The 25,890-nt window shown below is 38.0% G+C and overlaps 1 protein-coding gene across 2 annotated transcripts in view; it reads right to left on the reverse strand.

Annotated features, from left to right (window-relative positions):
• LOC132784819 (ETS-like protein pointed) overlaps positions 1-25,890 on the reverse strand; it is a 59,080-nt gene that overhangs the window by 13,632 nt on the left and 19,558 nt on the right. Inside the window, exons 1-4 of one of the 2 annotated variants that reach the window (XM_060790690.1) lie at positions 9,117-9,846; positions 8,881-8,997; positions 8,378-8,581; positions 6,541-6,801 (exon numbers count right to left, since the gene is read on the reverse strand). In XM_060790690.1, the coding sequence (XP_060646673.1) occupies positions 6,541-6,801; positions 8,378-8,581; positions 8,881-8,997; positions 9,117-9,351 (817 nt within the window). In that variant the 5' untranslated portion in view covers positions 9,352-9,846. Of the gene's footprint in view, positions 1-6,540; positions 6,802-8,377; positions 8,582-8,880; positions 8,998-9,116; positions 9,847-25,890 lie in introns of those variants that run through there. The other variant, XM_060790689.1, reaches the window with a different exon arrangement.

Raw genomic sequence — 25,890 nt, forward strand, 5'->3', positions numbered from 1 at the left:
CAACAACAACAACAACAAAAGGTCCAACTCACAGTTTGCTGTTGATGTTGTTCTTTTGAATGTTCTTTGTTTTAAATTAACTCGACCGTAACGCTTTTCTATGGCGTAAATTTACATCTACGTACGTAACGAAATAAAACGAGCACAACAGCAACAGCTAAACAGCAACACAAAAAAAGCAGTTCGAGGAGACGTCGTCGTCGTCGTCGTCGTCGTTGTTGTCGTTGATGGCAACAATGGCTATACGAAAAATATTCGAATATTCACTCTCGCACTCTCAGAAAACCCATTTGAATTTTACCTATGACAGCGTAGAGAGGAGGAGTAGGAGTGGGAAAAGGGGGGTAGGGGAAGAGGTAGAATATCTGCAGCAGATCCAATGCCATCGCCAGTTGCTGGTGTTGCCGTTGGCGCGCGTCAGATTCAGCTGAATATGGTAATAAATTAAGCGAAATGCACAGCAACAATGTACGACTGACGATGGTAGCAACCACAGCAGAAAAGTGGAAAAATAAAAAAGGGAAACCACAGCGCACTACTTGCAACTCCCCCTCTCTATCGAAATTCTAGGTTGTGCGGCTTTTGAACCATGCTAAACAAAAATACACAGCATACGAGTATATCGTACAGCAAATGCCATTAAACCGAACCGTTCACTTGGATTTTCACAGCTCTGCGCCGAAGCAGCAACAGCTACTGAAGTTGAAGCTACCCCTGCAACCAGCAACCAGCAACAACAACTTGCAACCACTGCTGACCAACGAAGCGCGCAGGCGCGTAGAACAATTCCAACTGCTATTTAAAAGTCCGAGTTCGAGTCCGAGTCCGACTCCAACTCTATGTTAATTAGCTGGCAATGTGATTTGAGTTCTGTTTTCTGGCTGCCAACGCGAAGGCCTCTCGACCAAGTTCTTCTAACCATTGTTGCCGCCTCGAATGAACGAATGATTAATATGCTATGCCAACTCCCACTCCACTCCCACTCCCCCAACTTCTTCTACTCCACTAAGAGCAACTTCTGCTGTTCGTTTCTGGCGCATTAAATTCCGCTAAATGCCATAATAATATGCTTCTTCTCTCGACTCTTCTTGCGGCTAAAACAATGGCGTTAAAATTAAAAATGAAATTTAATTTTATGACCTTAACAAATTTGCAATCAACATAATTTTTAGTCTTAGTTGTTATGACTGGCGGCGCTTTATGTTCTGTAACTCTCTCGAAACGGTCTTGGTGCGTGGTTTGAAGAGAAGAGACCACCAAGAGAACTCCCAACTCCCTCTTCCTCTTCCTCCTCCTCCACCTCACTCGATCTCTGTTCTGCTCCGTTGCCACATAATTTGTGGGAGGTGCAAAAGTCTCTTGCGTTAATGGCTGAATTTAGCGTAATTAATATTGGCTGCTCGAGATCTTAAACCATCCATTTTACAACTGCCTCAACTTACATTGTATGCTAATCAAGTCAATGAGGAATCCGGATACGGTGCCGATTAATACTGCGTCTTAAGTCACAAATCAGAGCGAAACAACATTATTCAGCAGAGGATTTTCTAGGAACAACATTCTAATGAGATCTTCCAATACTAAAACAACGCAAAAGAATCGAATGAAGTTTTGATATTGTGATTCATCAGAATGTATCTTTCATTAAAATTTGGTATTTTTAAATACTGAGTTCTTCAATTCTAATATATACTTCAATTCAAATAGTAAAACAATTCTTTGGAATGAATCTTTGATTAAAATATAGTATTTTTTTAATACTACACAATTCAAATACTAAAACAACGAAAAAGTTGATTCAAATTTGGTATTTTTGAATACTGAGATCTTAAAGAAATATACTTTAACTGAAATTCTAAACATCGCAATAGTTAAAAATAGACTGCAGTATGTATATTTGATTAGAATTTGGTATTTTTAAATACTGAGTTCTTCAATTCTAATATTTACATGAATTTAAATACTAAAACAATTCTTCGGAATGAATCTTTGATTAAAATATTGTATTTCTTAATACTGAGAATATACTAAAATTCAAATACTAAAACAACGAAAAAGTTAATCAAAATTTGGTATTTTTGAATACTGAGTTCTTAAAGAAATATACTTTAACTGAAATTCTAAACATTGCAATACTTGAAAATAAACTGCAGTATGCATATTTGATTAGAATTTGGTATTTTTTTAATACTGTATTTGGCTTTATAGATATTTTTGTTGAAATATCAGAATATTGCGATTTCTACATCCACAAAAGAAGTGAAACTATCTTTGGAATTGACAATTTCGTCGGACACACACTCAAAGGGTATTTGAGTTGATTTGTCGCATGTCAAAGACAGCGATGAAGAAGAAGAAGAAGCAGGCGAAGAATTCCAATGTCGCTTTCAAAATCAACAAAGTGTAACTAAACTAAAACGCTTGGCACACACTCAAGAGGCCACAAATGCGACAACAGCGAGTACACTTATGAATACTTGTGGCTGTATTCGCACTATTCATTCACTGCAAGGCACTCACACTCACACACTCATGAATGTGACACGCAATGTGGCGATCAACGAACGGCGATCAACGGCGTTAGTTCTGACTCTGACCCCGAGGCGTTTGTCTCGTACTAAAAAAAAAAAGAGTTGAAGGTGGAGATTGAAAAAGAGGAAGCCAGAGGTGTGGGGGAGGTGGCGGAGGGGCGTCTGCATGTGCAGTCAGATGTATCTACAAGTCAAATATGCATTAAATGTGTCATTTTGTGAGGCAACAACCTACGCGCCGTGCGACGCCGTGCGGCACGAGAGCAACGCAAAGACGCAACGCAACGCAACTTGCAACGGCCAAGCGATCTGAAAAGCGAGTGAAGTACTCACCAGGCTCTGCCTCTGTGTCTCTGTCTGTCTGATCGGTTGGCTGGCTGGGCTGAGGTTATATGCCGACATCAGCATGATGTTCATGTTGTTGCCGACGATGACGACGACGACGACGATGATGAACATGAATCAACAACAGCCACACACAACGGCAGCACAATGGCAACTCTTCAAGCTTGGACAAACATTTCACGCATCAGGCATTTTATTGTGTAGAAATATAAAAAACAACAACAACAGCAGCAACAACAATAAAAACTAAACTAAACCTACAAATCTGGTGAAATAAAAGCAGAACTGAAAATAGAACAATTTTTTCGCAAATTTAAATCCACATTCAACAATGGCTTCAGTTTTAGCTTTAACTTTAACTTCAGCCGAAGCCATTTGGCTGCTTGATAGCCTTTCTTCTAGGGTCTCTAATTAAGCCCGAAAAGTTGTGGCAGTATAAATCTGAGCAGATTTCAAGTCAAGTCACAGCACATCGCATCGCATCGCATTGTATCTGAGAGAACAATGAACGGTGAGCGCTAATAAAAACAATTTTGCGTGCAAATATCTAAGATACACTAGCCTAGATGCGCTCTCAACCGCAACACCCAAAGACCCTGGCTGTCCACACACACATACACTTAGAGAAGAGCTCATCATATGTGAGGTATCTGTGAGTTATTGTATGTATCTATGAATATGATGAGTAAGCGTTAGCTGCGAAAATTGATTGAAAGTGGGCAAGGAAAGCCATGAAAAGCCGAAAAGTAAACTGAATCATCAAATTCAAATTTTAAAGAATTTCTAATGAAAGTGAAGAAGCCAAGCAGAACTTCAAAATATATTCAAAGTATATTCATCTGACACCTTAACAAATGCGTTGCTGTAAATCACTCGCTGCTCCAACTGTGGATTATATTGTATCTATCAGATACAATATGATATAGTCTCGCTGCGATGACGAAACCCAAAGCATTTTTAACGCTTTTTGCGCTTCGCTGAGTCCGTGTTGTAGGTGTTTGTAATTTGCCCCTCCGTTGCTGCTGCTGCTGCTGAGTCGAAATTAAAAGCAAACTTCACAAAAGAATACACAGCCAAAGAGCGCAAAAGGCCATAAAACAAATTCAAGTTGGTAGCCGAGCGTTCATGACACTGTTTCTTGTAGTCGATTCTTTTGCAAGCCATAAACTCAATTTTAATGAGCACAATTAATCATAATTTGTAGTACTTTTCATGAACAGTGTAACTGTGTAAAAGAAGATTCTCAGCAACTCAAGCGAACACCTGGATCGAATAAATATCGAGACTTTAACGCACTTTAACCCCTCGCTCTATCGATTCTTCATTTGCATAATTGCCTCTGCACTTAAGGACACTATAAACTTGAGATACTTTTAGAGTTCAACTAGTCACGCATTGCTGTGAACTAATCCTGAAGCTAAGTTGAAGTTTGTGGCTCAACAGTTTTCACACATGCTCAGAAAGCTTCATAAACTCATGTATGCAAATGTGAGCGAGAAGAGAAGAGGGCAACATCAATAATATGTAAATGCGGCAAATTAATGACTGACAAAAAGACAATCGAAACGAATTAAGCAAACAACCTACAAAACTCAGCAGGAGGGGAACAGCAACAGAAACAGCCACAACACAAACACACCACGATGACAAACCAAGTTGCACACACATCATTTGTATGCGGGCAGTTGGACAACGGATCAGCAGCAGTAGTGAGAGAGAAGGAGAGGGAGGGAGGAGTGGGATTAGGGGGCAACAGACGATCCACGAGATGACAAAACACAAGGCAAAGGCAAAGGCAAAAGCCAAAGGCACAAGCAACAAGCAGGGGCCACGTTCATTTAGAAATTATTGAATCAAATTGAAGAGAGTGAGAGAGAGAAAGAGAGAGAAGGAGGGAGTGAACCGAGAGAAAGAGACAGCGAAAGACAGGGAGACTAAAAGAACCATTTAAAGACTGCGCTCTGACGACAACTTATGATTAAGAATTAATGTAGATTTTAGTTTGGATTTGCGTGTGTGCTGAGCTCAAGTCCCTAGAGAGTTGCTCAGCTGCGTCACAGAGTTTGTGACTTTGACTTTGACATGATATGGAAATAAATTTATAATATAAATTTATTAAACACGGACATGATATGGCAACAAATTGCTAATGTTATTTGAAGTAGCTTCAAGTGGCAAGTAAATATATTAAGTAAATAAATATATATTAATTGATAAGTAATCAGAATACTTGTTTTAAATAAGGAAAAAAATGAAAGAGACATAATTTTAGAGGACTAATCAAGACAGAAATGCAACATAGCAAATCAATAAAAAATGGTTTACTATTTCTTATTATGTATACGATTTCTTTTTAAAGAAAATATTTTACTCTCTTAAAGGATTACAATTTGTTCTTTTAATAAAGAAGTTCCTTTGAAAAAGAAATATATAATTTCGGATTTTCTTATTTAAAGGAATTGATTATTGATTGTTATTTCTTTCCTTTAATAAGATAGTTCCTTTGAAAAAGAACTCTTATATTTCTATTTTAGAATATGTTAGATATTAATGGATTTATGCAAGACACTCTAGAAAGTATTTTGAATAAAGATATTTGTATACCACTGAAAACCATATTAAGCAACTTGTAGGCAAGTTAGTGTATTCAGCGTTCGTTTTGTAATCTTAGTTAAGGATTTGAAAATTCGGCTGTCGTCAAATTGGTTGATTGTTTCATTAGTAGCGCACACTTGTGGCTTTGTGGCTCTGGCTGCGTATGGAAATGTTCATAACATTTATGGCCATAATGTGTCAAAGACCATAAATTCAATTAATTTATTAAAAAGTCAACGGCAGCAGCTTCAGACTGAAGCTGAGCTGAGCTCTAGGCCTAACTATAACTGTGTTTTTTCTTGTTGTGGGCAGCTTGTCGATTAATAATAAAAATTGTGGCGCATGCTACATCATGTTAACACTGCCAGCGGAGGGAGGGAGGGAAGAATGTGGAGAAGAGTGGGAGAAGAGAAGAGAAGAGATGCAAAAGATACAGATACAATGCATTAATGATGCGACGCTGTCGCTCCAATTTGTACGGGGCGACACAGCATTAAATAAATGTATCTCAAGCTGTGCAGCGATGATCCCGTTGAAAACGACTTCAACATCGACATCGCAATGCTGTATGCCTAATATGTAAACAATTTAAATAGATATTTAGATATGCTGTCGACGTCGCCTACGTTGGCGCCAGGCAAGACTATTTGTTTTAAAATTTAATTTCCGTTTCAATTTCAATTCCACATAAATAAATTAAAAGGCAATTCAAAACACACAGACACACAGAGAGCTCAATGCGGATTGCATTCCGCATCCATTTGGCAATTAATAATGAGATCTGGATCAGCATTCCCCTTTTGGATGGGGGGGCAGCCATAGATCGTGATCAGAATCGGAATTCAAATTGAAATCGTAGGTGAATTTGATTGGCTTCCGACGCGAATTATTGTTGTTCGCCGATGCACTAAACATATGCCAAAAACACAACACAACAAAATTTATCTCAATCTAGATCTCAATCTAGTGGCATAAACATCGTGTGATGGCTTAATGACTTCATATCACTTATCATTGATTTAACATCAATTAGCAATTGTATCTACAAGATACTCGAATGTTCGCTTACCTGTGTGCGCTGAGGGGTGGAAGCTGTTGCTCTTATCACTGTTCGACGTTGTCGATGTCACATAATCCATGGCCAGGCGACTCGCAATACTTTCGTTATTGTTGTTATTGTTGTTGTTGGACGTGGGCGTCGTGGCTGGCGTTGCTGTTGTTGTTGTTGTGGCGTAATTGGCCACCTGATGGTCTGATCCACAGACCGAGGCGGTGGTGGCCGATTCAAAGGAATTCCCATGCACAATATCCTCATTTGGTTTCTCGCACTCTGTCACAAGGCAAACGGGAAGGAAATTCAATTTATTTATTTTTGTATAACATTAACCAAACTAAAAGCTTTTTAAACTCAATAAATTGTTAACAAAATGTTACACTTTTTCGCTCGCAGTCAAATCAAATTTCAATTTGTTGCGACCCAACCGGACTCGGACACAGACGCAGACCGGACAGGAAGTGGGCAAGAGAGTTCACAGAACTCGCTGGCGAATAACGGAATCGCAATCCTCCCCCCACGCCTTCCTCCTCGCTCACTGCTCGCTTAAACGGGTTACCTGGCAGCTTGATTTCGTTAGCGTTCCTTGGACTTCCGCTGCTGATAAGCAGGTTCATTTTGCTCGAGTTTATTGGGTTGAAAACAGAATTAGAATCTACTTAAAGGCGTTTGCTATATTCGGCAACAATTTGGGATAGTAACAATGCTGATAATAGACTAATACACAACTTTGAGATATCCGCTATGCATTTTCAATAAAGCCAGAACATTGCGAATTCCTTATACAACGATATACTACTACACTTAAAATATACCAGATTATTAATAAGAATCTACTTAAAGGCGTTTGCTATATTTGGCAAAAATTTGGTATATACTACACCCAAAATATACCAGATTGTTAATTAGAATCTACTTAAAGGCGTTTGCTATATTCGGATAGTAACAATGCTGATAGAATGAAAAGACTAATACACAAGTAGATAGCTATAGTCGCGTGTGTTAGACCTTGAGATATCCGCTATGCACTTTTAATAAAAGCAAAACATTGCAAAAGCTGTGTTATCGTTAAAAATACCAAATTCCCATATATACCCGTATACTACTATACTCATAGCTTACAAAATATATTAGATTGCTAATCAATGCTTTTGTAGACGTCCTTTAATTCTCTTTTCTTTATGAAACATAGAAAATTCAAATGTATAACGATAAACTACTACATTGAAAATATACCATAGTATATAAAATATACCAGATTGTTGATCAATGGCCTCCTTCTGCTTGCTACATAAAAATTTCTTGTTAACGCAAACTTCTACTTAATGAAATATATCAAATTCGCATATATAACGATATACTATTACACTGAAAATATACCATAGTATACAAAATATACCAGATTGTTAAACAATGGCCTCCTTTTGTCTGCTACATATATAATATATTTCCAGTTAACACAAAATTATAGTTCCCTTCTACTACTTCACTCAAAATATACCATAGTGTACAAAATCTACCAGATTGTCAACCACTGAGGTCGGATATGTCTTCGTCTACATTTTCTGTTACCACAAAATTATAATTTCCTTCTACTTTATGAATAACGAGTATTAAAAAGGCGTAGGGTATTTTTTCCCAGGCCATCGATATCACATAAATATAGACATCACTCGTTCGATGCGATTCATAGATAATAAAACGAATCGAAATTATTACTACTCGACTGATTTAATGTCGAAGCTGGCGCCAACGGATTGACTGACTGACTGAATGACTCTCGTGACTCTTTCGACTCTCAGGTCTATGCGAGTCACGTGCCTGGTGCTGAAGGGGCAAAGGGGCTGCTTACCTTTCTGTAGTATGTCCAAGTGCTCCCACAGAATATCGCCTGTGAAGGGAGGCGTGATGGCGAGAAACTTCTCCTTGCCCAGCTCGACCATTTCACGACCCGTCATCTTGCAGAAGGGACCCAGGTCCATGGTGATCAGCGAGAACTCATTCTTGGCCCAGTTGAGCCAATAGATGACATGTTCCTCTGTCCACTCGCGGGGATCTACATATGAAAATGAAAATGGGAATAGAAACAGAAATGCAAATGAAATTAATAACAATTTCTAATGCCACGTTCATTGGTTGTTTAATTAATTGTTGTTGTTGTTGTGCGTGGGAGCGACGCAAACGAAATTCTCATTTGGAAGTCTATTGCTGTGGGAAGCGATTAATATTCATTTATGATCACGTCTTTCTTCGTATAAATGATTATTATTTTATTGGCGTTGCAATTGAAATTTAGACAAGTGCATGGGAACTCTGTATGTGATATTGATATTGATATTGTGAAGTTATAATTACCTTTGGTTATGTTGCAGTTCTGCACCTCCTTCTCCCAGGAGGCAAAGGAGGCCTTCAAGACCTCGTTCACCTTGCGATTGGTGCCTGGCGTAAGCGGTGGCAATGCTGTGGGCACATCTGTGTAATAAACCAAGAAGAACGCAGAAAGATATCATTGATTAATTGCACGTTACTACCACGAGTATCGAGTATCTAGTATCTACGTTATATATAGAAGAAAAGTATCTGCAAGTTACCTCGCAGCTTGTTGTGACTCGTGTGCAGCTGCTGCAATTTGTGGGCTTTTAAGTGAAATTTGCTCGTTAGACACTGATAATTGTAATTATTGCCCAGATACGTTTGCTGCTGGCTATTGATACTGCTGCTAATACTATTGCTGTTGCTGTTGCTGTGATTGTTGTTGTTGTAGTTGGCGGAGCGTAGAGGCGGCAACATGCGGCAATCACTCCAATCGATCCATTCATTTGTCATAATTTTGCAGTTCGCTGTAGAAGGCGTAGCTCAGCTGGCCAATGAAAATGTTACTTCGCCTCTTTGTTGCTTGGGTGTCAAATGTCAAAGCAATTGTGGAACATTCACTCACACACAAAACACTCACAAGACTCTTTCTCTTTCGAAGGGGGGCCGATTCACAGTCAATTGCCTTCAATTTATTGGCGTGAAAATCAAAGCGTCAACAAATTTAACCCGAAATGTCAGTGAAAGTCGCGACCCTTTGGCGTTAACGACACGCTCTTTAATACTGCCAGCAGATACAAATGTATCGCAAAGTTACAATATGCAGGGGGTTGTAACTTCTGGGCAATTTAGTCATCACTCGCACTGTTTGTTGTTGTTATTAACCATGGGCAAGACGCGTGGCTCTATCACTAAACAATTGGCTATCTCTTCTTTATTCACACAACACACACTAAGAAAGATACACAAATATGTATTTAGACACAATTGTATCTGTATCTGTATCCGTATAGAACAACAACGTATGGAAACGTAAGCACACAGTCGACGGACGAACGCGCGATAAGATTTATTTAAATTTATTTAAGTGAATTTCACGTTGCACAATGCACAACAAAAAAAAACAAAACTGAAAATGATTTTTGGTTCGGTTCACTTCGTTCTCAGTGTCTCGCTGTGTATCTATTGGATTGCTGGATTTGTGAAGCCAAACTGAAACGAAACGATCGCCTCGTCCGCTGGGTATCCTAAACAATGAGAAGAAACGAGCTAGAGAACACGCCGAAACACCAACACCAACAAACACGAACACACCGAGAGAGTGAGAGAACAAGAGAGTGGGAGCGTGAGAGCGCAGTGTGCAACAAGTGGAATTGGAATAGTCGGCATACAAAATCTCAGAGCGAGCAGGCGAAACGAAATGGAATTCATTCACAAACGAAACTGTTTGAGCAACCAAGTGAGTGTGTGCGTGTTTGCATGTGTGTGTGTGTGGAACGGAAACGGCCATCACATCGTGCCGACAATAAAAAACAACAACAAGAGCAATGCAGAGCAACAGCTACACCTAGTAAAACAACACAACAACAAGCTGTTTGTTTAGCACTGAGCAACGAGACGAGCCACAAAAAAAAAAGAAAAAAACAAAAACAAAAAAACAGCAACGCACGAAATGAAAGCCAAAGCAAATAGCAAATAAAACACAGGCACACACAGCGGCAACAGGTGACACAGAGCGCAGCACAGGGCACATAGGGCGCCGCACAGGGTGTAACAGGTGCCCAAAAGTCAACGCCAAGTTCACAAAAGCTCGCCCTCTCTCGCTCTCTTACACTAACTTTGCAACTGTAACAAGCTGGACAATCGAGATCAAGTGTCCAACAACTACAAAGTAAGAAGAGTAAGTGTGTGTGTGAGTGTGTGAATGTTGTTCTCATAGCTCACATATGGCAAAACTACTCATGTTTCCTCACACACATGCATTCTCGTGTGTGGGGCTCCTGCTGCAGGCAGACAACAGCAACAACAGCAGCAACGATGGCATCGAATTTATGAATGAATTTCTTATGTTGCCTTACACGCGCATTCTCTTTTCGAACTCCACATAGCAGGCAACAACAGACAATGAGACAGCAAGACAACAAGGCAAGAAGAAGACAGAGGCAGAAGGAGACGCGAGGAGACGTTGTCGGCTCGTTTTCTTTGCGTCAAAAATACATGCAGCAACCAACAACGAACAACAACAACAATGATCGACTACGACTTCGCTGTCGCCGTCGGCGTCGACGCTTCCGCTGCTTCCGTTCGCTGCGCTGCGTATTCGTATCGCAATCGAAGCAAAGACGAAGGCAGAGGCAGAAGCAGAGGCCCGTGGTAAATAAAATATATGAGAATGTGATAAAGCAGCCAAGACGAAATTATACACATGAGTGTGTGTGTGCGTGTGTTTGTAGGAGAAAAGAAAGAGCAAAACGGCAAGCAAGGCAAAAGGCCAGAAGATAGAGCTATTATGACTACGCGACCAGGTAAATTTATGAATGAAACGACGGCGGCGGCGTCGCGTTTTGAGTCTATGAATGAATCGAAATTACGTGAGGAGACGCGGGACGCGAGACGAGCGAGGGACTGAGATCATTTGCTCATTATCACAAAACCGCATATAATTGGCGACAAGCGCTGACTAGATTCTCGCTTGCAAAGAGTTGTAGATACAGCAATGTATCTGCCAGATACTTTGCCACATATTTCACATTCATACATACATTTCTTTGCATGTCTGCACTATGAATTGCTGTTGTTGTTGCTGGCCATAAGGGAAAAGCTCTTTAAAACGCAGTAGTTACAACTTGAAATTACAAAACGTCTGTGCGTGTCTGAAATTCATTATGAGCCCTGAACAAAACTCTTGATGGAGTTCCGTTGGGCCACACACAACACAGCAGACAGCAGACAACAGACAGAAGACAAGAAAAAAAACAAACTTGGGTGTTAATGCCTAGACTCCATTCCAACTTCATGGATACTTCGGGGACCTTCTTTGGTGGCTGTGTTGCATGCAACACATTCTGTTGATGCGGTCACTCATGAGGTGTTCATTGTTTGCTCTTTGCTCTTCACGCTGAACTAGGTCAATCAAGTCGAGAGACTCTGCTTAGGTTTGCAGACTCAATTTCGAGCTGAACTAATGCATATCATTCAATGGAATGAATAATGATCGCATTGCGGAATCACGAACTATATTATTTAAATCTTCTACGATCTTAATTTAGAGTGTTGTTTCCTGATTTAAAGGTGATCTACTAATATTGTCTAGCAAATTAGTTAGCTAAGCTTGAATGTTGTAGGGAAATTTTAATATTAGTGATACATTATTATATTTATAGTTATTGTGGAATGAATTTTGTAGTTATGGAGTATATGATTTATTAAATAACTTGTGAGATAAGTAGTGGAACAAATTTAATATTCCAGACTCTATATTTTATAATCAACACAATAAAGAGTGCAGCTAGGAATGGCTTGCGTGATGAGAAATTAATGCAAGCAATACTTTTCAGTTCTGAATTTGGTATACCAAATATTTAGTATGTATTTAATACCAATATTTAGTATTTCTTTCAAAATGCGCTCTATATTCTATACAATAATTAATTCAAGTTCTGTATAATAACAGTCTATATTAATATCAAAATCTCAAAATTCAGAAAAACAAATAAGAAAGTGAAGTAAATGAAATGAAGTGAAAGAAAATGAATATACCACAAAAATATACCAAAGTCTATAATTGGTATATTAATATAGTACTACATTTTAAAATACACCATGAATTTAGAATTTAGTATAATTTTAGTATTAATAATTTAGTTGATTTACAACAATTTTCCTATTATTAATTATCTCAAAATTAATATACCGCAAAAATATACCAAAGTCTATAATTGGTATATTAATATAGTACTACATTTAAAATACACCATAAATTTAGAATTTAGTATAATTTAAGTATTAATTGATTTACAACAATTTTCCTATTATTAATTTTCTGAAGATTTAAATAGAAAGTTAAGAAGTTTATATATTCTACAAAAGAATGGAACCCATTTCTATATTTTGTAGAGTGTACGATGTTAATGACTGTGCAGTAATGTATATAGATTTGTAATTGAGTAAACTGATTAGAGCTGCATTAGGATTGCATTAGAATGGTGGCTTGGCTTTAAGATTGGAATTGGGATTGGCTTACGTTGCATTTGTCACGTAGTCCAGCAAAGGCAGAAATCCTCTCGTTAGGCAGAGAGATTTGAGAGAGTCTGCGTCTCGCGTTTAATATGCTAACTTCCCCTTGAGTCATGTGTTTAATCTTGGCATTATAATTGCCTTTTCCTATATTCATTTTCCCACTCGCACATTTATGTGGAAAAAGTGCGCAGTTCGTGTTTGGCCAAGGGCGCTTATCAAATTTCCAAGAAAACGGCAGAACGTCACTTGGTCTGCGACTGCGACTCTTGAAGTGGCCATCAAGGAAATGGAGCACTCGCAAAAATTTATTAGTGCAGGTTATTTTTGGTACGCTGAGCGTATCTTTTGCTTATCGCGCAGTGATAACTGATTGCTGAGTGATAAGAGTGATAAAAGAAGTTCGCTGATAAGACATTTGACTCGTGTCACAGACCAATTAGAGGCACATTTCCGAAACAGCTTATAATTAGTGTTAGCAGACAAAACATTTGCAAAACTGCTCAATGATAACGAGTTGTAGTCGATGTAAAACTTACAATGAATGAATGATGAGTGTGGATCTTGTTTTTTTGTATTTTGGCACGCGGCTCGTGTGAACAAAACACGTTAACTTCCGGTTATACAAACGGAAGTGGCGCGTTTCTTATCGCTGATAACTACAAAATGGCAAATAGGCAATTCAATTAAAGTCCACTTTAGATTGATTGCCCAATTTCCGAGAATCGGAAATTGTACTTTAAACAAATTGCGATTGTTTAACACATTTGTGAATGGTTTTGCAACTCGAGAATGATATGCTAAAATTAAAATAGAAATTGTTTTCTTTTTTTATCTTTGCCAAGTTTGAAGTACAACAAAGTTGCCATGCCAAATGTTGGCCTAGATCTGAAGTCTAATTTATTTGTGGTACGTGAAGAGTTCTCCTTGGCGACAGAGACAAAAGCCGCAATATGACAGCGTTAAAGACAGTCCATGGCTAATGATTTCCTGCGCGATCACACCTGTCTCTTTCTCTCTCTCTCTCTCTATCTCTTTTTGTGGCGTCGCCTGAGGTGTTAAATCAATTTCCATCCCCAAACGTGTAATTTGTGCAATTGCAGTGAGAACTTGATGACAGCTGAGAGAGTGAGATTCTTTCCCCCAAAAGTCAACAAGGATTCATTACGAAATAATTGTAAATTGTATCTCGTTGTTTTCGGGTCGCACACCTTTAATTGTCGTGCAACTCGAACTACACTCAGGGAAATTAGCAACGGAAAATGGCAGCCAAAAGGCAAACAACCAAACAACTAAAGAGGCAACCGCAAAGCAACGCAACGCAATGCGAACCCAGCTGAGCTCAACTCTCTGTTCCAAGCCAGGCCAACAACATTATTAAGTATTTGCTATTGACTTCCGGTCGTTAGATATTTCATTACCAACTCGATGGACTTGGAGTCGGAGTTGAAGACGGAGTCTGGGTTGGGGATTTTCTCTTTGCTCACGAAACGCAAGTCAAAGAGCTTCATTCTATTAAATTGTGGCTAAAAGTTCTGCTTTTCTCCCTCCTCTAACTCTCTCTCTCCCTCTTGAGTCTATCGATGATGTTGTTTAAATGTGCGTTACAAAACTGTATCTAGAGATACTTTTGTATCTCCTGTTTGCCAGTGTAATTTACTTCTTTTTGTCTTTGGCTCTGCTCGATGTCCTTTGATATTTATTCAGCTGGAAATGACTTCGGCCTCAGGATATACATGGGCTCTTCTCTCAACTAATTTGATTCAGCTGCGATTGAAGTCGAAGTCGAAGTCGAAGTCAACAAGTTGCTGACGCTTCACTCGAACTCGTAATAAGTACGTAAATTATGTCAATAAAAAGGGCGACACCACAAATTATATAAAACGTTGAATGCGAATGCAAATTCAAACAAGTTCTAGGAAAACGCCTTGAACATAAAATATTACTCGTATATACAAATTGACGATAGATTGCATAAACTAAATATGGCATCGAGGAGAATATTTCTTTTGTTTTCCACTCGCTGCGATTCCTCGAATGCGCTTTATGCTTTTCAATTCTGGATAAACACTGGAAATTATATCGAAAGCAAATAAATCAAATAATGTGCAGCCAAATTACGACAACTTCAACTTAATACAAGGCATAAATAAATACATATATATGTATGACAGTCCCCTGTCTCGATGGGATTGGATTGGATTGGATGGAGCTTTATAGTGGGGTGTTTTCATTTTCAGTTGTGTTTTCTTTTTATGCTTTTCGATATAAAAATAATTGCAGGAATTGTGTGTGAGACGACGCCTGACAAGCAGCCGCAGCATTGGACAGATACTTGTCGCAGTCACTGTTCCTCCTCCTTTCCTTCTCCTTCACCTTCACCGTCTTGTTGCAGCTGAAACAGCAGCAGAAGCAGCGACGCAAGTGCAGCAGAGGCAGAGAAGAGAAGGCAAAAAGATCTCTGTCGTATGAAACTTACTACACCGGAAATATAAAATTACACACTCAACACTTAAATTGTGTGTGCCCGCCTCAGTCTGCCAGTGTGTGTGTGTGTGAGTGTGTGTGCTTCTCACATGTTGCATGCTGCAAGAGAGTGGAGAAGCAGACGCAACTCGGGTGCAACTCAAATCGAAGTATGTCGAATATTTGGTGTAAAAAACAATCGAAATAAATGATATAATTAATTGCCACTTTGATGAGGGTAGAACAACAACAACAACAAGATGATAAATGCAGCCACCTGAAGAGTGTGATAATTGTGGCAACTACTACAACGTGATGCATGATCTGCATCCCTAGTATTATTACATTTCAGTTGTGCAAAAATAAAGAAAAGCAAAGAGAAACCAATTGCAATTGACCAGCGAAATTCGCAGAAACTCAAATTCCCACGCACTTGAACTTGAAATTCTTTTTCAGGGCCTCAAGTACTGGAACTCAAACATTATTTTGACATACTCACACTCACATAGAATATATTCATATTTGTTTTAGACCCAAATCGCCAGATTCGACTCGAATTACCAGCAGAGCAGGACAATAAGAAAACGCGACGTCTTCTTCAGCTTTTACCTGCTAATCCTTCGTTCCCAGTTCCCAGGCAGGAGAGCAGACAAAGAAGGTCGGGTGAATACCCTGTGCACTCTGCGCGGCATGCTCGACTTTGCTATCAGCATGCTTGCAATTCATCTCCAGAGACTATCACTTACTCTCCTCCGATCAAGGACTCGCAGTCTGGCTCCAAGAGTCGTGGGAATACAAAATCATTTTTCATTTTTCGTTGCCTTTCATTTCATTTTGTTTTTTTTCTTTCTTTTTTCGGGGGCACCGATTAAATTCTCAAGCTCAAGCTCAGGCTCGCTCTTGTCTCCCCCCTCGCCATCTCCATCTTTACTCCCACAGCCCTAAGTGACTGCTTAGTCACCTGACCAGGTAGCTGGCCAAGTAATTGGTTAGAGCGAGCGAGCGAGCAGTGATTGTCTGATAGTGAAATACCCTTGCACCATTCTTAAAATGAGGACCTGACCTCTCTCTTGGGGACTCCCCTAAAGTATCCCTCCGAGTTGGCAATATAGATACCACCACGATATAGGGAGATAACTGTCTGTTGTCGTCGAGTAGTTTCGTTCCAAGAACTACGACCACTCGATACTCGATGCATGAGTAATAGATACATATATTTGCGCTATCTAAACAAGTCGAAATAACGCGCTGTCTGTGCTTCTATGACGACATTGATTGCTCCCTGTTCACAATGGTCTCTCATTCAATTTGCCTTCAATGCGAAATGCAGGGGAATCTTAAAGCGACATTTTTTCTGCTTCAGTTGCTGCTTTAATTGCCGTCTTTCAATTTTAATTTCATTCAATTAGCCTATGGAAATCTGACGAAAAAATCTACTAAAAGAACTACTACAATACGAGTATATAGAAGAAGATCGCGATCTGCGCGTGCGCAAAGCATCTTTAATTGTGGCTAGTTAGTCAGTCACTCTCTGACAGTCAGTTAGTCAGTCAGTCACTCTTTAATTGATGGTGGGCAGTACACACACTTTTCCTAATTGCATTTGCTCTTCGAGTTCCAAGCGTGCTTCTATCTTAACTCGTTCATTAGGGGAGCCAAGTTGGGAAGCAACATGCGCTGCACTTGCAGAATTATCTAAGATCAGAGAGAAGCATCTTCACGTTGAAATGCAGTTTTGATTAAGTTATTGCAGTTATTGCACTTTCAATTAGATTAGGATTTAATTCAGAGAGCGGGAAGTGGAAAAGCGATTTGGTATACTAAAAGAAATATATTTGTATATTCTAAATGTCACAACAAATTCAGCATCAGAATAGAATTAAACTCAGAGAGAATGAATTTTAAAGTATTTTAAACCTAATTTGAGTATTCTCAATAAATTCTACAAATTATACGAGCTATATTAGTAACTCGTATGCAATTCTGAGAAAAGAATGGACGATATATATATACTAAAAGAAATATATTTTTATATTCTAAATTGCCAAAAACATCTCAATAAATTCAGCTTATGATGTCAGTTTTATCAGAATAAAATTCAATTCAGAGTGAATGAATTTATGTCTTTAAAAACCAATTTGTGTATTCTCAATAGATTCTACGAATTATACGAGCTATATTAGTCACTTGGATGAAATTTTGAGAAAAGAATCGATGAGATTTCTATATGTTTTATTAAAATTGTAGTATTATATTTATTTTTATACCAAGGAAAAAACGCCTACTTAGTAAGGGTTTTAGTTGCTTTGGCTGACAATCTGGTATATTTTGTGATCTATGGTATATTGAATAAAGGACTAAAAATATACCACACATAGCATTTTCGTGTATTTATAGTATATTGCGCAATATTTATTTGGTATATTTTAAAATGAATACCGCACTGTTTTGGTATATTTTGTGATTTTTGGTATATTTTTAACAAATGACTAAAAATATACCACATATAACCTTTTTGTATATATAGTATATTGCGGAATATTTAATTGGTATATTTTAAAATTAATACCGCACTGTTTTGATGTTATTCTTACTTGTTTATTTCTATTTTAAAATTTTGCAAATATAAAAGTCGAAAGTATGACAATAAATTTCTTGAATTATTGCAATTTTATTTATTTTCAGAAATTATTTGAATGATCAATATTCAGCAAATTATATGATTCATATTCAAAATTGAGAGAAAAATAAGAGAGATTTTTATTAATTTAATGAAATTGGTGGTATTTTTTAAATTGCAAAAATATCATCGCCAAAAGCAGCTCAATAAATTCTATGATCAATTGTAATTGATTTCATTTCGTTTCTATAACACTCACTTTAAATTACTTTTAAATTCGGAGAGAACAGTTTATTTATTTTATGAAATTATATTTGTATAATCTAAATTCAATGGCAATAAATTGTACAAATTATGGAGACTCGCCTTCGAAAAATTATATTTGTAATTAATGGCTCATATATTTCCCTAGGTAATCATATCTGCAAAGACAAAAGTTAAAGAAGAAAGCAACTGAGGGAAATAACAAAAGCAACAACAACAATTACGACAACACTAATGAAAATGTTTATTTAGCAAACGATCAACACAAAATACAATTTATATAGACAGGCCAAAGTCAATCGATAGCTAGCTAGCTGGTGTGTGTTTATGGGGACTGGAAATCCCCAACAAATGTTGGAAAAGGCATTTGAGTGAAGACTTGGGAATACTCTGTAAGAATGTTGACAATGCAATTGAAATGTATTTCAAATTGAAAGTATGTAAACAAAAGAAAGAGGTGTCTTTTACTTCAAGGTATCTTCAACTTCTTCTGCAGTCTAAACTACCCTAAAACTTCATCATATGCAGGGTATAGAACAACGTGAAGCCCCCAAGCAGTTTTATGTAATAAAATTGATGATCAAACGAAAACTCTCACATTTTGTGAATGCAGCGCGGGTGCTGAAGGAGTGCAGGAGGTGAGTGGGAGTAGAAAGAGAGAGGGAGAGTAAGAAAGAGAGGTGCAACTGGCAACGGAACTGAGATCAATCGTCCACCATCGAGCAATGGGTTCAGTTTTGGTTAAAGGCGAATAAATTAATTTTTAATATGTTGGCTTTGCTTTCTGCTGCTTCTGCTTCTGCTGCTGGCACAACACATTATTGTTTTTCATATTTGTTCAGCAGCATCTTTATGGGTGTATTGTTTCAGCAACAACAACAACAATGGCAACAACAATTAGAACAACATCAAGATTAAAGAACACAAACAGACTGCGCGGCGTTTTTGTTTCAATGAATTTTGTGAATTTGGTTTCGTTTCGTTTGGTTTGGTTTCGCTTCGGCGGAACTTGTCATGTTTATAAACAATTGCCAAACTAAAGCAACGGGTTAATATTATGCTAAAATTCGTGTAAAAGAATTGCCAAATATAAATATAGTTCGATCTATATATATTTAACAATATGGGGCAATATATTTGGCCAGCAAATTGGGTGCACAATAAATTCGAAGGCAGAGAGAGAGAGAGAGAGAGAGAGAGAGAGGGAAGTTGCGACGAAGTCGCATCCGAAAAAAAAGCGCATTGTTTATTTTTTAGCAGTTGGAAAAACATCAAACGACACGCTGGGGAAAATTGGAAAAGCGGAAAATGAACAACGCAAAAAACGAATTTTACGATTCTCGAAACGATTTGTTATCGACTCTCGCATGTTTTTCAGCCTCCTTCATCCTGTGCTTTGCCCCTTTCGAGTTCTAATCGTAATTATAACACAATTATGAGTGCTCCACTCTCTTCTGGGGAGGGGGAGAGGAGGGGAAAGATCTCTCCATATAAGATGAGGTGTTGTTGCAGTCGATAGATAGATCAAAGCATTCGCTTTTATGTTTGTTGCCATTGCACTTGTTGTGGCTGCATTGCGTCTGCGGGGATCTGGAGCAGATGCAGTCTAAGTGTGAGTGTTTTGTGAGTGTGAATGTGAGTGCGAGTACTCGCTAGAGGTGTGAAGAAAAGGCGGAGCGAGGGAGCCGAATGTCTGATATCAAACAGACACTTTGGCAACTGTTTGAAGTGCAGTCATCGAGATTATGATTACATGTGACTAGCGAGCATGAGTGTACAGCTATTCACACTCACACTTACACCTTGCACTCGCCTACAAATTGTTTAAAAAAGCAACACAATAAACTTTATGAAAGGAAGTGTAAATTGCATAAGATAAGATGAGTTATCTATAGCAAGTAATTGTTTTAAAATGAAAATATATTCTAAATACAATTACTTGAACAAATGAATGAATATGATTCACTAAAGTATTTATTTGTTTTATCAGTATTTCATAAATCAATTCGGATATTGATGGATCACCTAATTGGAGGCTGATCTTTCAGTCGAGCTGTTAATGAAATCAACCTTTCAGCCTCAACATAAACACTACATGAGTAGGATATCCCGCGAATCACGAATACGAGTATATATATTCATATTCGTGGTCGTTGTTGTGGTTTTATGAGGTTCACATAAATCGCATGAGCAACAAAAAACCAAATTTTAATCAACACTCATTAAACTCTACAAGATCGTCGGCAATATAATTAAGAGAAATTATGTTTCCACCACGGCGCTACGTTGACTTTGACGACGTCGACGTCGAGTAGCCGACCTGTTGGATCAATCGACCACAGCATCCACAACAGCAACTCGACAGAGATTTGCTGTTGTTGTTTAACAATTTCGCAATTCAGCTGTCGATCATTTCATTCATAAAATGTGCATGGCACGGCATGAGGGAGCCCCTCAAACACACACACTCATGAATACACTCACACACACATTCATTCATTCACACACAGCTCACACTCACAGCTCGCGAGTGATCTGGAAACTCACAGACATCCGCACACGCTGGGTTAATACCCAGCCACCCGCCTGCTCGATCGGTCCACTACAAACGAAGTGATTAATTCATGTAGAGCCTCCTTCCCCCCACCCCCTCACCACCTCTCAAGCAGCCCCCTCACAGATCTGGCCTGTCCAGTGTGGCCAGTCAACGGGCCCCCAGCGATTCTCCTTCGTTTTCTCAATGAAACTGGTTTCGTCAGTTCGATAGCTGCTCTCTATATTGTTGCTGTTGTTGTTGTTGCTGTTGTTGATATTGGGGCTTATGTTATTATATTCATCCTCACCTGATCCCCAGCAGCTGCTCATCCGGTCAATGTGAGAAAAAAATACACAACAGCATGCTGCCGTAGTTGCTTTAGCTGTTGCAAAAAATAAATACAGCAACAAAAAGTGGTAAAGAAAAAAAAAAATAGACAAGCGCTGCACGAAACGCATGCAACTTTTTCTTTTTCGAGCTGATCATTTAGCCAGATATTGAGACAGAGTCCGAGTCCGAGTCTCAGAGTTGGAGTCATGAATGATGTTTTGTGGGGTGCTGAGCCAAAGCAAATGAAATGCGAAAGCTGTTGCTCAGGATATCTATCTTGGCATTCAAATCAGCTACGAGAAAATCCACAACACAAACAACAAGTGGCAACTGCAACCCATTTAAGCATCCGCAGTTGCAGCCACAGCCACAGCAAAAGGAAGCAGCACAGCTCAGAAAAAAAAACTTCAACTGGAACTGGAAAATCGCTAGGCTTTTCCTCTACGGAAGTTGGCCAAGTTATGTGTGTGTAGAAAACAGTTAATGCACACAGGATATGTTTCCGCAGCAAACTAGTTCTCTCTCGATTCTCTAGTCTTCTCTTCTCTTCTCTCTCTTGCTTTTCGCACTTATCACAGTTATTAATTATCAATTCATTAGCATACAAAACAGTGGGCGAAGAAGAAGAAGAGTTGGGCCAACATTAAGGCCAGTTCTTGATTGAGTTTTAATTGGTTTGGGAAACGCGCTTTAATATTTTCACAACTTTGCCAACTTTGAATTATGCATTCATTTATTTATTTATGCCATGGGAAGTGGGTAACGGTCGATCACCTAATCGAAACTATTAATTGATTAATACTGAATATTGTTGAATATATGGCAACCCTTAATACGTCTGATCACCTTGCAAAAATCGGTGTTGAACACCAATTAGAGATCGGTCAGAAGTGTTTCCATCTTCTTCTTGTAAACTTCTAATTGGTTGTTTGTGTGATTTGGTAAAAATATAAATTAACATAAAAGAAAACTGTGTTTTCATTCAATAAATATAATATTTAAGGCTCAATTAACAACAACAAAAGAAGTGCAATAAATTACGAGGCGAAAGGTAAAGTTGGGGAGGAAGAAGCCGCATTTTAAAGCGCAAGATAAACTCGCTGGGATGCTGATCACATCAGCAGCATCAACTGCGGCTTCAACAAACAACTCGCAACAACAGCAACAACAACAAGATCGTTGATCGTTGATCGTGTGGAGATGCTGTCCAGCTGAAGATGTCGAGAGAGTTGAGAGCTGAGCTGTGTAGCTGTGGCGATGGGGCAACTGAAATACAGTAGCAAACAACAACAACAGTAGCCGGCAAACAAATTACACACAATTCCAACTCCAAACAGAAACTTCACAGCATCCACAACAGCAGCAACAAGAAGAAGAAGAAGAGCGAACAACAGCGACAACATTATTATCTCTGCTTTATGTCCGAGCTTGAAGCTGGCGCTTCAGCTGGCACCCCAAGATGATGATGATGACGATGTTGTTGGGCTGTGATGATGATGATGATGATCACGTTCTGTCGTCGTCGTCGTAGACTTAAGAACCAAAACGAATCAACTCTCGAGTGTCGTCGAGCTACTGTTCAATGACTGTGGATGGATGCTTCGGCTTTGCTCGCTATTCGTTGTTCGGTTGGTTGTTCGCCTGGTTTTTCGGTTAGTAAACCGGATGTTCCTAATCATTGCTAGTTTGCCTCAAATTAAATATGCTTCGTGTGTGCACACACACACACACACACTCACATACTCATAGATAGGCCGCATATATCTTTTGTTTGTGAACGTCGTATTTCGTAGATGCAAAGATACAGAGATTCATGCGCAAAAGAATAGCTAAAGCCACAGCGCAAATTATGAATGAATATTAAGCAAAGGCCTCCGCTTCTCCTCTCTCCTCCTCCTCACCCCTTTTGATTGACTCTGACGCATCTTAAGCTAACTGTTTGCTAAACACATACAGCTAGCCAGATAGATAGATAACTCTCTAACGTTACTTCCGGCTCTGAGTTTTGCCAATCAAGTCGCAAAACGACTTGTTTATTCATTCATACTCATTCGCATTTGGCCGGGAGGCCAATTTAATTGATAGAACCCGACAGAGGCCACCACACAACCATCACACATTCATAAATTCATTTTTATCAACATCAATTAGCAATAATTATTCATTGGGATCCACTCCACAACTGCTAAATTGGAGCTACAACAATTTGAGATACATTTGTTTGATTGCAGATGCAATTTCAATAAACAACTCTATAATATCTGTGGATAACTCTTTCGAGATCTTGCCAACAGGAAGTGGAAATTATCGATATTCATTCGAATTATTTGTTATCACAAAATACTTTTGCTAACCTGACTGATTGATTGATTTATTAGAGCAGGAAATTTCCGAAATTTTGCTCCATTTTCAAATAGAAACTTGACTATTTCTCTGCTTTGAATCATTTTCAACAACTTCAGAAATTCTCCCATTGATCGAGACTTGTTTAATAGCTTTCACACACTCAAAACAAAGTTATAACAAAGCGATTAGCCATTATAGCCTTTTGAATAGTCATTTGGAAACGGCTTTGCATAAATTAAGATACAAAACACCGAAATGTATCTCTGAGGCACAAACAGTAAAACAGTTTATTTTGCTTTATGAGGATTCGGATTCGAATTTGGATGCCGTTTGGTTTGTTTGGCAAATCTATGGCCATTAGTTGATAACAATTAAGATGAAGACATTCGAGACCGCAGCCTTATAAAGTGTGACGGAAAGCATTTAGAGACCCGAAAAGATAAAGCAAAGAGAAGAGAAGTCAAAGTCAAAGTTGAAGTCGATGTCGATGTCAGCGACCATTATTAATTGTTTTATAAATAAGATTTCATTTGGAGCAGACTTCGAATGGCGCCTGCTTCCCACTTGCCCACAAATTAAATCAAATCAAAAGAAACGAAACGAAATCAGTTTAATTTCCTCATAACAAATTGACAGTGGGCAGCAGCTGTGGTTGAGGCAGTGGCTCAATGAAGATGCAATTTGAGTTCGGTAATAAGCCCACGCTGCAAACTGAGCAGCAGCAATAATAATAATGCGAACTGGACTATCAAGTGCTGTCCAGTTGGATGGCGTGTGCAATGTGGAGCAGCAGCCACAAACACCTGGCTGTGATCTTGCCCTTGCCTTGTTCTGTTAAACTGGAAGCTGCGTCTCTACACAGAGAAAAACAAATTTAGATTGAACAAATCTTGAGTTAGGATTCTTTCGATCTTAAACATAACAATCTTGAAACTGAGACTTTTATACGAATTTTGAAATTAAAAACATCTCATTTTAAGATTACGAAATCTTGATTCAAGAATATTTCTAGATTGGAAAGTAGATTGAACAAGTCTTGAGTTAAGATTCTTTCGATCTTGAAGAGAACAATCTTGAAATATGAAAGAGAGAAACAAATTTAGATTGAACAAATCTTGAGTTAAGATTCTTTCGATCTTGAAAATAGCAATCTTGAAATAAGAAATAATCTTAAACTAAGAATTTTACACTAAATTTGCATTTTGAAATTAAAAACATCTCATTTTAAGATTAAGAAATCTTGATTCAAGAATATTTCTAGATTGGAAAGTAGATTGAACAAGTCTTGGGTTAAGTTTCTTGGGGTTAAGTTTCTTGAAAGAAGAAATAATCTTAAACTAAGAATTTTACACTAAATTTGCATTTTCAAATTAAGAACATCTCATTTTAAGAATAAGATATCTTGATTCAAGAATATTTCTAGATTGGAAAGTAGATTGAACAAATCTTGCGTTAAGATTCTTTCCATCTTGAAAATAACAATCTTGAAATAAGAAATAATCTTAAACTAAGACTTTTGTACTAAATTTGCATTTTGAAATTCAAAACATCTCATTTTAAGATTAAGAAATCTTGATTGGAAAGTAGATTGAACAAATCTTGAATTAAGATTCTTTCGATCTTGAAAATAACAATCTTGAAATATGAAACAATCTTAAACTAAGAGTTTTATTCTAAATTTGTATTTTGAAATTAAAAACATCTCATTTTAAGATTAAGAAATCTTGATTCAAGAATGTTTTATTATAGTTTAAAAAGAAGATTGCAAATCTTGATTTAAGAACTTTTCAATCTTAAACAAAATAATTGTGTTCTTGTTTCTTAAAATGATAAAATTTCCTTCCTTTAAATTTAGAACCTTATTTCTGTATATAAAAAGGTAAGGGGTAAGGTTTATAATTGTAAGTAATGTTAAAAAAAATAGACAAATTCATAAATGTGTAAAAAATACGTCGTTTTTATTTTAAACACTCTAAATTTAAGATTGTAGGATTTAAGATTTTCTTGGTTCAATTTTAAGATTATTCCAGTCTTGAAACAAGATTATTATAGATTATAGATTTTTTTAAAATTTTCGATTTTGTTTTAAGAATAAACCTTCTTAGCTTTTACAATCAATCTTGATTAAAGATTCTTGATTTTAGCACGATTTTTCTTTCTGTGTATCTTTGCATTGCATTCAATTCCTTAACAAGTTCACCATCTTCGCCCCTCTTCGCCTAGGATTTGCATACACTTCTAGAGAGGGGAGACG

The sequence above is a fragment of the Drosophila nasuta genome, chromosome 2R, assembly GCF_023558535.2.
Source record: "Drosophila nasuta strain 15112-1781.00 chromosome 2R, ASM2355853v1, whole genome shotgun sequence".
Taxonomy (NCBI): domain Eukaryota; kingdom Metazoa; phylum Arthropoda; class Insecta; order Diptera; family Drosophilidae; genus Drosophila; species Drosophila nasuta.